Raw genomic sequence first — 13867 nt, forward strand, 5'->3', positions numbered from 1 at the left:
GTGGATTTCAGCAAGGCGTTCGATAAGGTTCCCCACAATAGGCTATAGTACAAAATGCGGAGGAATGGAATTGTGGGAGATATAGCAGTTTGGATCGGAAATTGGCTTGCTGAAAGAAGACAGAGGGTGGTAGTTGATGGAAAATGTTCATCCTGCAGACCAGTTACTAGTGGTGTACCGCAAGGGTCGGTGTTGGGTCCACTGCTGTTTGCCATTTTTATAAATGACCTGGATGAGGGCGTAGAAGGATGGGTTGGTAAATTTGCAGACGACACTAAAGTCGGTGGAGTTGCGGATAGTGACGAAGGATGCTGTAGGTTGCAGAGAGAGATAGATAAGCTGCAGAGCTGGGCTGAGGGGTGGCAAATGGAGTTTAATGCAGACAAGTGTGAGGTGATGCACTTTGGTAGGAGTAACTGGAAGGCAAAGTACTGGGCTAATGGTAAGATTCTTAGCAGTGTAGATGAGCAGAGAGATCTCGGTGTCCGTGTACACAGATCATTGAAAGTTGCCACCCAGGTTGACAGGGCTGTTAAGAAGGCATACAGTGTTTTAGCTTTTATTAATAGAGGGCTCGAGTTCCGGAACCAAGAGGTTATGCTGCAGCTGTACAAAACTCTGGTGCGGCCGCACCTGGAGTATTGCGTTCAGTTCTGGTCACTGCATTATAAGAAGGATGTGGATGCTTTGGAAAGGGTGCAGAGGAGATTTACTAGGATGTTCCCTGGTATGGAGGGAAGGCAATATGAGGAAAGGCTGAGGGACTTGAGGCTGTTTTCATTGGAGAGAAGAAGGTTGAGAAGTGATTTAATTGAAATGTATAAAATAATCAGACGGTTAGGTAGGGTGGATAGGGAGAGCCTTTTTCCTAGGATGGTGATGGCGAGCACGAGGGGGCATAGCTTTAAATTGAGGGGTGAAAGATATAGGACAGATGTCAGAGGTAGTTTCTTTACTCAGAGTAGTAAGGGAATGGAACGCTTTGCCTGCAACGGTTGTAGATTCGCCAACTTTAGGTACACTTAAGTCATCATTGGATAAGCATATGGACGTACATGGAATAGTGTAGGTTAGATGGGCTTCAGATAGGTATGACAGGTCGGCACAACATCGAGGACCAAAGGGCCTGTACTGTGCTGTAATGTTCTATGTTCTATGTTCATTACTTAAATGGAGGATGACTGGAATTCTGAGGTGTCGAGGGATTTGAGGGGTTTAGTGCATGGGTTACACACTGCTAGTATTCAGGTACAACATGTACCATGTAGGTCAGTGGGATGTTGTCCTTTGTGAGGAGTTAAGCATAAAAGTAAGGAGATTATAGTTCATTGGTACAGGGCGTTGGTGAGACCACATCATAAACTGTGTACAGTTTTCCTCCTTTAATTGAAGAAGGATGGAAATAAATTAGAGATGGTTCAGAAGTGATTTATTAGATGGATAACTAGAATGAGTGTGTGATTGAATGGAGTGAGTTTGGAGAGACTAGGGTTTGTTACCGCTGAAATCTAGAAGGGGGGGCAAATACCTTGTTTGGAGTGCATAAAGCCTTGTATGATCTTGACAAGGTGGATGCGGGAAGGATGTTTCTTCTTACGGGTTAGTTTAGAATGAAGAGGCACTGTTTAAAGTTAGAGATCGCTCTATTAGAATAGAAATGAGGATAGATGCTTTGGGGTTGTGCAACTTTGAAACTCTGCCTCAGACATGGTAGAAAATAGGTAGGATGATTATTTTTTAAGGCAAAGATAGATGGACTCTTATAAGGCAAGGGAATTTAAAATTATTGTGGATAGATAGGGATATGAAATTTGATACACAGATTGGCCATAATCTTATTGAATAGCAGATCAGTTTTAAAGGAAGGAATGGCTTATTTCAACTGGATAGAGATAGAGGAAGCTGATGTACTGAAAATTTTGTCAAACATTAAGATTGACAAGTCGCCAGGCCCGGATCAGATTTGTCCTCGGCTGCTTTGGGAAGCGAGAAATGCAATTGCTTCGCCACTTGCGAAGATCTTTGCATCCTCGCTCTCCACTGGAGTCGTACCTGAGGACTGGAGAGAGGCAAATGTAATTCCTCTCTTCAAGAAAGGAAATAGGGAAATCCCCGGCAATTATAGACCGGTAAGTCTCACGTCTGTCGTCTGCAAGGTGTTAGAAAGGATTCTGAGGGATAAGATTTATGACCATCTGGAAGAGCATGGCTTGATCAAATACAGTCAACACGGCTTTGTGAGGGGTAGGTCATGCCTTACAAACCTTATCGAGTTTTTTGAGGATGTGACTAGTAAGGTTGATGAGGGTCAAGCTGTGGATGTGGTGTATATGGACTTCAGTAAGGCATTTGATAAGGTTCCCCATGGAAGGCTCATTCAGAAGGTCAGGAGGAATGGGATACAGGGGAACTTAGCTGCTTGGATACAGAATTGGCTGGCCAACAGAAGACAGCGAGTGGTAGTAGAAGGAAAATATTCTGCCTGGAAGTCAGTGGTGAGTGGGGTTCCACAGGGCTCTGTCCTTGGGCCTCTACTGTTTGTAATTTTTATTAATGACTTGGACGAGGGAATTGAAGGATGGGTCAGCAAGTTTGCAGACGACACAAAGGTCGGAGGTGTCGTTGACAGTGTAGAGGGCTGTTGTAGGCTGCAGCGGGACATTGACAGGATGCAGAGATGGGCTGAGAGGTGGCAGATGGAGTTCAACCTGGATAAATGCGAGGTGATGCATTTTGGAAGGTCGAATTTGAAAGCTGAGTACAGGATTAAGGATAGGATTCTTGGCAGCGTGGAGGAACAGAGGGATCTTGGTGTGCAGATACATAGATCCCTTAAAATGGCCACCCAAGTGGACAGGGTTGTTAAGAAAGCATATGGTGTTTTGGCTTTCATTAACAGGGGGATTGAGTTTAAGAGTCGTGAGATCTTGTTGCAGCTCTATAAAACTTTGGTTAGACCGCACTTGGAATACTGCGTCCAGTTCTGGGCGCCCTATTATAGGAAAGATGTGGATGCTTTGGAGAGGGTTCAGAGGAGGTTTACCAGGATGCTGCCTGGACTGGAGGGCTTATCTTATGAAGAGAGGTTGACTGAGCTCGGTCTCTTTTCATTGGAGAAAAGGAGGAGGAGAGGGGACCTAATTGAGGTATACAAGATAATGAGAGGCATAGATAGAGTCGATAGCCAGAGACTATTTCCCAGGGCAGAAATGGCTAGCACGAGGGGTCATAGTTTTAAGCTGGTTGGTGGAAAGTATAGAGGGGATGTCAGAGGCAGGTTCTTTACGCAGAGAGTTGTGAGAGCATGGAATGCGTTGCCAGCAGCAGTTGTGGAAGCAAGGTCATTGGGGTCATTTAAGAGACTGCTGGACATGCATATGGTCACAGAAATTTGAGGGTGCATCCATGAGGATCAATGGTCGGCACAACATTGTGGGCTGAAGGGCCTGTTCTGTGCTGTACTGTTCTATGTACTGTTCTATGTTCTAACTCCTGTACGTATGTCTTCTCATCCCTGGAGTTCAGTGCTATTGTTCATTTTGACCAGTGCTGTAGTAGAATGGGAAGAAACTGGAGAGCAAAATAAAACTTCAAGGGCCTTTTTGTGTTTTTACAAAAAATGTTGCAGAACCAGAGACACATCATGCAGAACATCATACAGCAGGTTGAAACAGCAGTCTTAAAAAATATACCATATTTATAAACAGAGGTGCAGAGTGCAAAAACAGAAGTAATGACAAAAGTTCTGAAACCTTAATTCACCCACAGCTAGAAAACGGGCACCATACTTTCTAAAGAAAGTTAAGGTCTCCGAGACCGCACTGAATGGTTTCAGGGTTGGGTGGGACCTCAGTTTGCCACGAAATTGGAAAAGCTGGGGTTACACTCATCAGAGCAATGATGGTTGAATTGATGTATTCAAATTCATGAGCGATCTAGACCAAGTACTTAGAAATGACTCCCTGTGTTAGGGGGTATCTCTGACCAGGGGAGCAGGATTTAAGGTTATTGATAGCAGAATCAAAGGCAGCATGAAAACCTATTTGTCCAGTAAATAATTATGCACTAATTGAAATGGTGATAGTGCTGCGCTTTTTATTCAAAAAGGAATTGATAAATATTTAAAGGAAAAAGAAATGTAGGCTTACGTGTGTGGGGGGGGGGGGCGCGCGAGTGGAGAGTAGGGAAGGTAAGGGTGGGTAAGTGACACTAATACTTTGCTACAGGTTGTGATGTGTCATAGATCCGACTATCTTTAGTTGCTTCATCAATGACCTTCCTGGCATGTTAAGGTTAGAAGTGGGGTATAAGAACCAAAAGAACTGCAGATGCTGTAAATCAGGAACAAAAACAAAGTTGCTGGAAAAGCTCTGCAGGTCTGGCAGCATCTGTGGGGGGAAGAAACAGTTAATGTTTTTGTTCTGAGGAAGGGTCACCGGACCCAAAATGTTAACTCTGTTTTCTGCTCCACAGATGCTGCCAGACATGCTGAGCTTTTCCAGCAACTTTGTTTTTGTAGAAGTGGGGGGTGTTTGCCAATGGTTGCACAAGATTCCTGACCATTCACAGCTCCTCCAGATACTTGAAGCAGTCAGTGCCCAAGTGCAGCAAGACATGGACAATATTCAGACTTGGGCTGACAACTGGCAGTGAACATTCAGGACACAAAACTGCCAGGCAATAACCATGCCCAACAAGAGAGAATCTAACCATCGCCTTTTGACATTGACTGAATACCCTGCTATCACCATCTTACTATTGACCAGAAACTGAACTGAACTAACCATATAAATACTGGGTTACAAGAGCAGGGCAGACGTTAGGAATACTGTAGTGACTAAGTCCCCTCCTGACTCCCCAGAGCCTGTCCACAATCTCCAAGGCATAAGTCAGGGGTGTAATGGAATATTCCCTGCTTGTCTGGATGGGTGCAGTTCCAACAACACTCAAGAAACTGGACACCATCCACAATAAAGCAGCCCACTTGATTGACACCACATCCATATAATTCACTCCATCTACCACCCATGCTCAGCAACAATGTGCATCATCTACATGAAGCACTACAGAAATTCACTAAGGCTGTTTGGAAAGCACCTTCCAAATCCATGGTCATTACCGTCTAGAATGACAAAGGCAGCCAAATTACGGCAACACCACTACCTGCAAGTTCCCCTCCAAGCCACAAACCATCCTGACTTGGAAATATATCGCCATATTTTGTGCTGCTGTGTCAGAATCCTGGAACAAACTCCCTTACAGCATTGTGGATCTACCTATACGTAATGGACTACTGCAGCTCAAGGTAGGGTGGTTTAAAAAGCATTTGGTGTGCTTGTCTTCACTGCTCAGTCTTTTGAGTCCAGGAATTGGGAAGTCATGTTGAGTTATATTGGTTATTGGTGAGACCTCTTCTGGAATACTGTCTAGTTGTGGTCACCCTGTTGTAGGAACCATATTATCAAGCTGGAGAGGATTCAGAAAAGATTTACCAAGATGTTGCCATGAATGGAAGGTTTGAGCTATAAAGAAAGGCTGGGGCTTTTTTAACTGTTGCATAAGAGGTTGAACGATGGCCTTATTGAAGCTTATAAAATCATGAGATGTAGGTAGAGTTAATGATAGTTGTCTTTTCCCGGGGATGGGAGATTTCAAGACTAGTGGGCACATTTTTAATGTGAGATGAAAGAGATGAACAAAGACATGAACTTTTTTTTTTACACAGAGGGTGGTTCATGCGTGGGTGAACTTCCTGAGGAAGTGGTAGATGTGGGTACCATTATAACAGTTCAAAAGACATTTGGATCTGTATATGAATAGGAAAAGTTTGGAGGGATTATGGGCCAGGAGCAGGCAAGTGGGACGAGTATGGTTTGGGGTGATGTTAGACATGGATTGGTTGGACCGAAGGGTCCATTTCCCTGCTGTATGACTCTAAGAAGGCAGTTCACAGCACCACCTTTAGTAACAACTAGGGATGGGCAATAAATGCTGATCCATCAAGTGACACCCACATTCCATGAAGGACATTTTAAATATTGTAGAGAGCTGGCATGGACATGCTAGACCAAATAGCATCCATGTTCACTGTAGCCATTCTATGATTCTATAACTCTATGAATAAGTAATGTCCACCCCCACCCCATTTCTTTCCCTTGCCTTTCAGGTATTCTTCTCTGCTTACATCTTCAACAGCAATGTGATGGTGAAGGTGGCCACTCAGCCTGCTGACAATCCTTTAGATGTGCTATCAAGAAAACTTCATTTGGGACCTAATGTTGGACGGGATGTTCCTCGCCTGTCACTACCTGGAAAATTGGTGTTTCCAAGGTGAGTCATAAGATCTGATATCTTGGGTCTGATAGGGATATTCTCAGGATGAATTCTTGTCATATACTGTTGGCATTGTTTATTTCCTATGGTAATATTAAACAGCTTTCAAAAAAAGAAATAAAATTGAAAGTGCTGTAGAAACTCAATAGATCTAGCAGCAGCTGTGGAAAGAGAAACAACATTAACGTTTCAAGTTCAATGTGACCCTCTTTTTGAAACTGAAAGGGGCTTGGAAAGTGGTTGTTGTTATGTGTAAAAATGGGGAGGAGAAAGTGGAACTGCTGGTAAGTGTCCCTTTTTAAAAAAAAAAGGCAAAAAGACTGTTAATGGAAGTAGGAAATAGTACAGATGCTGGGTAGATGTTAATGATAGGTGCTTAAGTAGCAAATAGTTCAGCTCTCCTGAGACCAAGCCCATACAGATAAAATACTAGGTGAGTGTTTGGATCAAAATGACATCCACAGTTCATGGCCTGAAGTTATTGAACTCACTGCTGAATACTGAAGGCTGTAAAGTGTTCATAAAGAAAATAAAGTGCCCTCCTAAAGCTTGTATTGAGCTTCACTGGAGTATTGCAACAGACCTGCGACAGAAATATTTGCCTTTGAGCAAACTGGTGTATTGAAATAGCAAGCAGTGGAGAGATCAGAAACATTCTTGTGTTCTGAGCAAAGATGCTTCACAGAGTAGTTATCCAGTCGGCATTTAGTCTCTCCATTTTAGAGGAGACTGCATTATGATCAATAAATGTGGAGGATTAGATTGAAACATAGTAGACTAGTACAAGGAAATCATTGCTTCCTCTGAAAGGTGTATTTGGCCTTGGAATTTCCCGTTGAACCTTTTCAATTTCTCTCTTACCACCTTCTTTCCTCCTAAACAAATCTAAAGATGTTTCTTAAAACTTTCCTCTGGTGATCTGTCCTACTTTCTCCTTGTACAGCAGTGTTGGATAATGTTCCAATTAATTGAATTGGAACATTTCGCCATGTTTCAAACACTAATTAGATGTAGTTGTTGAATGTAACATCAGTGCTGTGGATTTGTCATGCCCCCTCCCACTGCTATGATGTGGAAATAGCAAACAGGGAACTGAATACATGAGAGAATACATTTGTGGCTTTTTTTGGAATTGAATGCAGCAGCACAAATAATTTCTCCGTCTGATGATCAGCATCTTGCTTATCCATCGGTATTGTGGAGATAAGTACTTGTTGACTAGTTACTGTGTTGCTAAGCTGAAGAAAGCCTGTTAAAATTTCAATATAATGTTCCAGCAATCATAGCAGACTGAAAAGACAGTGATCTAAGCTTACAAAACTTGTGTGTGAACACAAGAAGTGTGGTTAAATAAGGGTAATGAGTTGCAGATGTAAATAACTACATGGGAATATTAAATTGCGGAGATGACCGATCTAGTTTTTAATATGGCAATATTAGGTACTAAAGGTACTAGAGTTGTGAGAGCATGGAATGCGTTGCCAGCAGCAGTTGTGGAAGCAAGGTCATTGGGGTCATTTAAGAGACTGCTGGACATGTATATGGTCACAGAAATTTGAGGGTGCATACATGAGGATCAATGGTCGGCACAACATCGTGGGCTGAATGGCCTGTTCTGTGCTGTACTGTTCTGTGTTCTATGTTCTAAATATTTCTGGATACAAGGCCTTTAAGAAAGATGGGGAAGGTTAGAAAGGAAGTTGGGTGGCAATAATTGGGGAGAATGTTATTGCTAGAGATGGAGGAAAGATGTTCTGACAGGATCTCAAACTGAACTTTTTAAATGATAGTTAATAAAGCTGCCTCAACATTACTGTCTATAGTGATTTTGTAGAGAAATTAGAGGTGTAAGGACAATAAAGTTATGATAGTTGGAGGACTTCAGTTGTTGTAATAAATACAGGGATAACGATAGTGTGAGAGCATAGGGCAGGAGTATGAAAGGTGGTTGGGACAACTTTCATGATCATGTTCGCAGCCCAGCCAGGGTGAAGTCTTTGCTAGATCTAGTTCTAGAGAATGGGGACATTTCAAGTGGTACAAATGTCTACAGGGCAACCTTGCGGGCATCATGATAATATCCAGAAAGTTAGTTACAGAAAAAGAGAACAATGGTCCATATGGGGTAGTAATACTTAATTGGAGAATTATCTGTTTTAGTGAGCTGAGAATGTTTTTGTCTTAGGGAAATTGCGATCTAAGATCATTGAGCAAAAATGTAATTGAAAAATATACGGTCTTTAAAGAGGATGTGGTTTGGGTATAATTGACGTACGTTCCCATGCTCTCTGGCTAACACGAGCTATGATGGAGCCAAGAAATGGGTCATAAGACAGATATCAGATTGATAGTATCAATAACACACAAAGTTAATGTGAAAACTTCAGATGTGAAGTAAAAAGGAAAATAATTTAGGCAAAGAGAATAGGTCAGCAGCTAATTTGAATCCAATTGTAGGCTTCTAAACAATGAAGAGATATTAGTGGATAGTAGGAGAAGAGGTGGAATTGATTATGATTCAGAAGGAGGCTCATGTGGAACCAACAAGCAAAATTGAGGCATTTTGTCAACGCTTCCCTCGTTGATAATGTTACAGTAAAATGGGAGCTGGTCGATAAGGTAGATGACTAAACATTAGCTTAAGGGAAAGTGGCTGGGAATTCTGGCTGTGATTAAAATAAATTAAGTACGTTAAGACCAGATGGGATGCCTTCAGTTTCGTGAAAGAAGCAAAGATGTGGGGCTACTTGGCCATAAATGTTCTAATCTCCCTTAGATACAGGGGAGATGCCAGAGTTTAGAGAGTTACAAGTATTTTACCCTCTCCTAAGCAAGAATGTAAGGATAAATCCAACAACTATCAGCCAGCCAATTAACCTTGGTGACGGGAGCCTTTTTTAAAACAATAATCCGAAATGAAATGGTCAGTCATACATTGGTGAATGTAATTCATTTTGGTGAGCAGAAAGAGGAGCAGCACCATACTCTAAAGAATTGAGTTCCAAAGTAGGTACAGGTATAGAAACTGGTATGTTGGGAACAAAAACTGAAATTGGTAGAAAAACTCAGTCGGTCTGGCAGTGTTTGTGGAAAGAAATCAGTTAGTGTTTCGGGTTGAGTGGACCTCCACTGGCATTTTCAGTTTTGGTTTCTGATGTCCAGCATCCATAGTTCTTTTCGGTTTTTTGAGGTACTTTGGGGTATGTTTGCACAAATTGTTGAATATGGCAGCGTGTTTCAGAGAACAGAGGTTCTTGGGCTTAGTATGTATGGGCATAGGGTACAAAGCAAATAAGTTATGATGAATGCTTGTAATATCTCAATCGTAACAGAGTATTATGCCCAATTCTGGAATCCATCCCTTAGGTTCTTAGTGTATAAAGTGATTGAGAAGTGAGGGACTTCAGTTACGTGGATAGATTGGAGCAATGTAGAATGGAGAAGAGCTTTGATAGCATCTTTAACATCCTGAAGGGTTCAGTTAGAGTAGATTAAAAAACTACTCTCATCGGCAAAAGGCTCTGTAACCAAAAGAGAGAGACATTTGAAGTGATTGGAGAAAGAATCTAAGGTCGTATAAAGAAAATGGTTTGTTTTATTCAGCAATTTGTTATGATCTTGAATCCATTGTCTGAAAGGGTGGTGGAGACAGCTTCACTGGTGGCAAATGATTAAGATTAGAGGTATAATTTAGAAAGTTGCAAGTCGGAGTATTATTTCAATCACCTTATTTGTTTCAAAACTTTCTGACGAGCATGTGTTTGCACCTTCATGAGGCCTGGTGAATGTAGGTCAAATAGCCCACTCAACTGAATGGTTACATGTATGTTATATGGTTCCTGTTGATTCTCTTCAGACCATGTTGTTTTTGCTGCCTTGTGCACAAATCCAAATCACATTTAAGGCATTAATTGCTGTAGGATAATATTGTTTAAGCCTTTGATATGTTAATTAATGGTTTTTTTGCTTAAAACAAATTCCATTTAATTCAAATTTGTACAGCTTTAGAGGTTGCAGATATGGTGCTTTGAATAAAAAGTGAAAATTGGCCTTAAGGTTATTGCCAAAATAGATGAAAAATGCAAAGTGAAACGTTTGTGTGAAAAATTACAAGGTACTGAACACAGTCTACCTTTTTTGTTTTGTGCAGTTCAACAGGCACCCACTTTTCAATGCTAGGAATTGGAGACATCGTCATGCCAGGACTTCTGTTATGCTTTGTGCTTCGATATGACAACTATAAGAAAGTTTCTAACAGCGAGGCTATTCCACCCAATATACCTGGTCGTATGCAAAAGGTGTCATATTTCCATTGTACTTTGATTGGTTACTTTGTAGGTAAGTGGAAGTAAGGTTCAGTAGAAATAAAGAATATTGAAAATTGAGTCCCAGCCCCACAGGCACTTTATCTTAACTAGCAATGTGGGTTCTTTGCAATGTTCACAGTGCTCAAATTTACATCGTTCATTTATGTATTAAATTTGTTATTTAACTAGATAATTGTAGAAATTTAGGAAATATGATGAAGAATCGACCATTTGGTCCATCATTCGGTATGATGAGGCTAATCGTATATCTTAATGCCATAATACTCCACCTTCATATACCTTGATGTTTTTAGGGCCTAGAAATCTACATATTCCTTTCTGTTTAAACAAGTTAACATGATTTGCATTGCTTTTTCCTGACTTTTCTTGGTTATAGCTGACCTCTGAAATATCTACCACCGTTTGCTGCTCTGCATCACTTGCTTAAGAGCTTTTAATTGAGATCTTTGAGTCACTCGCTTATGGTTTCAAGCTGCACCCTGAGATGTTAATGGATATCACTGCATTACGGAATTATCTAAGGGCAATGTCACTTACTTTCTTCCACAGTAGTATGATACTGTACTGTAGAAGTATTCACCATATAAAACCTGTTTTCTTTGTAGCACAGTTGATAAATTTAAGGATGTTCCTCCTCCAAACACTGCCAATTATTTTTGTTTTAGTGGAGGTATTGAACATTCGCCTGTATTCTTTTAAAACAAAATGCTTCTCACTACTTTCACCACCTCTACTACTTACTGTTGCTTCCCTCACTTTTGCCACTCTGCCCTGAACCTTGTGCATGTAGAAAGTCAAATCAATAGTAGTAGGGAGTGAGTAGATCAGAAAGGGAAGCAATCTCCTGGGAGACTGGGAGAGAAGCAGCATGAGGGGACAGTGGGGAAGAAGCGATGTCTGGGACAAGCAGGGTAGCAGTCAGTAAGAGAGAGATTTAAACAGTACTTAGGTATTAAGAGTAACTGAGAGGATTTTTGTTCCAGTAACGTTCAAGGCAGTCCATAGATTTTTAATGTAAAAGTTACAATTAGCAGCATAAGTTTTATGGATATAAATGTTTCTTCTGAACACCAATACTGCTAAATGAGGCATAGCTATATAAATGTATTTTTAATAAATTATAAAGTCTTGTTGATCTGTCCATTTTTATATTTGTCTTTTTCTGATAATCTGACTCTTCATTTAGGTCTTCTGACAGCCACTGTAGCATCCAGAATTCACCGGGCTGCTCAGCCTGCACTCTTGTATCTCGTTCCATTTACACTGCTACCGCTGCTCACCATGGCTTATTTAAAGGTGAGTAGAACATCAAAACCAAATAAACTGTCAATCTGCTGGAATTATTTGTTCAGCTGTTTACTTTAACCTTGTTTGTTACTTTTGCCTTCTCTGCATCCTCAATAGGTTTTGCTAAATCTTCATCCAATTTCATGTGACATTGCTGTTCTTGCATTGTCAGTTCTTCCGGCTGCATGTTCCCCTTTTTATGCAGCTGTGTTTATTTTACAAGTTTATTTAAATTATCAAGGCCTGATTGAATCATAGTTTAATCCAGTTTCCCTCAAAATTCCAAATCATTTGGAAAATGTGGTAAATGTTTGGCCTTGTGTTCAAGAAAGGATGCAGGACAAAATAAAGATTTTTCCTACAGAAACCAGGTTGGTGTTCTCAAATTGGGAGCAGGTGTAGGCTATTCGGCTCCTCTAGCCTGCTGTACTGTTTGGTAGGATAATGGATAATCTGATCACTCCACATTCCAGCCTACCTCCCAATTACCTTTCACCCCTTTACTTAACAAGAATCTGTCTGCTTCTGCCATAAAATAATACATGGACACTGATTCCAGTGCCTTTTGGGGAAGAAATTTCCAAAACCTTATGACTTCCTGAGAGAGAATTCTTTTCTTCATCACTGTCTTACATGGATGACCTTGTATTTTTACATGAAGTGTTCTAGACACATAAAAACAAAACATCCTGTCCACATCCAATCTCCTGAGACCTTCAGGATCTTGTGTTTCGATCGTCACCTCTTGCTTTTCCGAATTTCAGTGAATAAAAGAATAGCCTGTCCAATCTTTCTTCATTAGCCAACTGACCCCATTCCAGATACCTGACTTGCAAACCATCTCTGAACTGCCTCCATACACTTCCATCCTTAAATAAATACTCCAGATATAGTTTCCCAGTGCCTTGCGTATCTAGAGCATTCTGTTGGACTTTCTTCAAAGTGATTAACTAGATTAACATAGAAAGTAGGAACACAACTAGACCATTCGGTCCTTTGAGCGAACTCCACCATTCAGTAAAATCATGGCCAATCTTTTTGTACTTCCAATTCTGTCTAATGCTGATAACGAAATTCCCCTGCCAAAGGAATCGAGATGCAGTCCACCTAATCTTTTAAAATATTCAATAACTCCACCTCGCCAGCTTTCTTGAGGCCGAGTTTTCAAAAGTTGCACAACCCTCAGAAAATAAATTCTCATTTCTGTCCCCAAAAGACCAACCACTAATTTTAAAAGGGACAAACTCAGACAGTTCCTGAATTGCTTTAAGTTCTGGTAAGGGAATCTAATCTGGATCCATAAAATGTGTAAGATTTGCCACGATATCACGGGAAGTCTCTGTTTTCCGGTTGATTTATCTCAATGTTCAAATACAGTTTCAGAAGCTAATAAAGAACCTGCTTGATGTAAAGGAGCATCCTTCCTATCTTTAGCTTCTGAACAATTTTATTAGTAAGTAAATTTGGGTCATTGTTCTACTTGTGCAGTCTCATTTTCTCCACTAAGTGGTTTAGCATACTCAGTTGATTGCAGTTAGATACGTGCTATAAAACACACACTGTGGAGAATAAACATTAAGACTTTGCTTGTAAGCAGTTAGGCAGTTATGTGCATGCCAAGATGTGCTCATAGAAGTATGGAGCAATAGAGCGCAGAAAGGCCATTCAACCGTCTCCTAAAGAGCTGTCCATTTAAAGCCACTCTCTGTAAATTATTAATTTTCACTCTTTCTCACTCTACCTGCAGCTTTTGACATGATTGACAGCCGTCATCATCCCAACAGCTTTCCACATGGTTGGGAATGCCTTCACTAGGTTGCATTCTTAACACTATTAGATTGCTCATCCAACTTCCAGTATTGGGTGAGCGGAAATTTCTTGCACTTACATGTTGAGAAGACTGAAGCCATTGTTTTCAG

The 13867-nt window shown here is 40.9% G+C and overlaps 1 protein-coding gene across 2 annotated transcripts in view; it reads left to right on the top strand.

Moving 5' to 3' along the window:
- The window catches only part of sppl3 (signal peptide peptidase 3), a 188436-nt gene that overhangs the window by 168114 nt on the left and 6455 nt on the right, over window positions 1–13867 (top strand). For both annotated transcript variants that reach the window (XM_048556050.2, XM_048556049.2), the window contains exons 8-10: window positions 6167–6330; window positions 10484–10671; window positions 11848–11957. In XM_048556050.2, coding sequence (XP_048412007.1) covers window positions 6167–6330; window positions 10484–10671; window positions 11848–11957 — 462 coding nt within the window. The remainder of the gene's footprint in view (window positions 1–6166; window positions 6331–10483; window positions 10672–11847; window positions 11958–13867) is intronic.

This window comes from Stegostoma tigrinum, chromosome 26 (assembly GCF_030684315.1).
Source record: "Stegostoma tigrinum isolate sSteTig4 chromosome 26, sSteTig4.hap1, whole genome shotgun sequence".
Classification (NCBI taxonomy): Eukaryota; Metazoa; Chordata; class Chondrichthyes; order Orectolobiformes; family Stegostomatidae; genus Stegostoma; species Stegostoma tigrinum.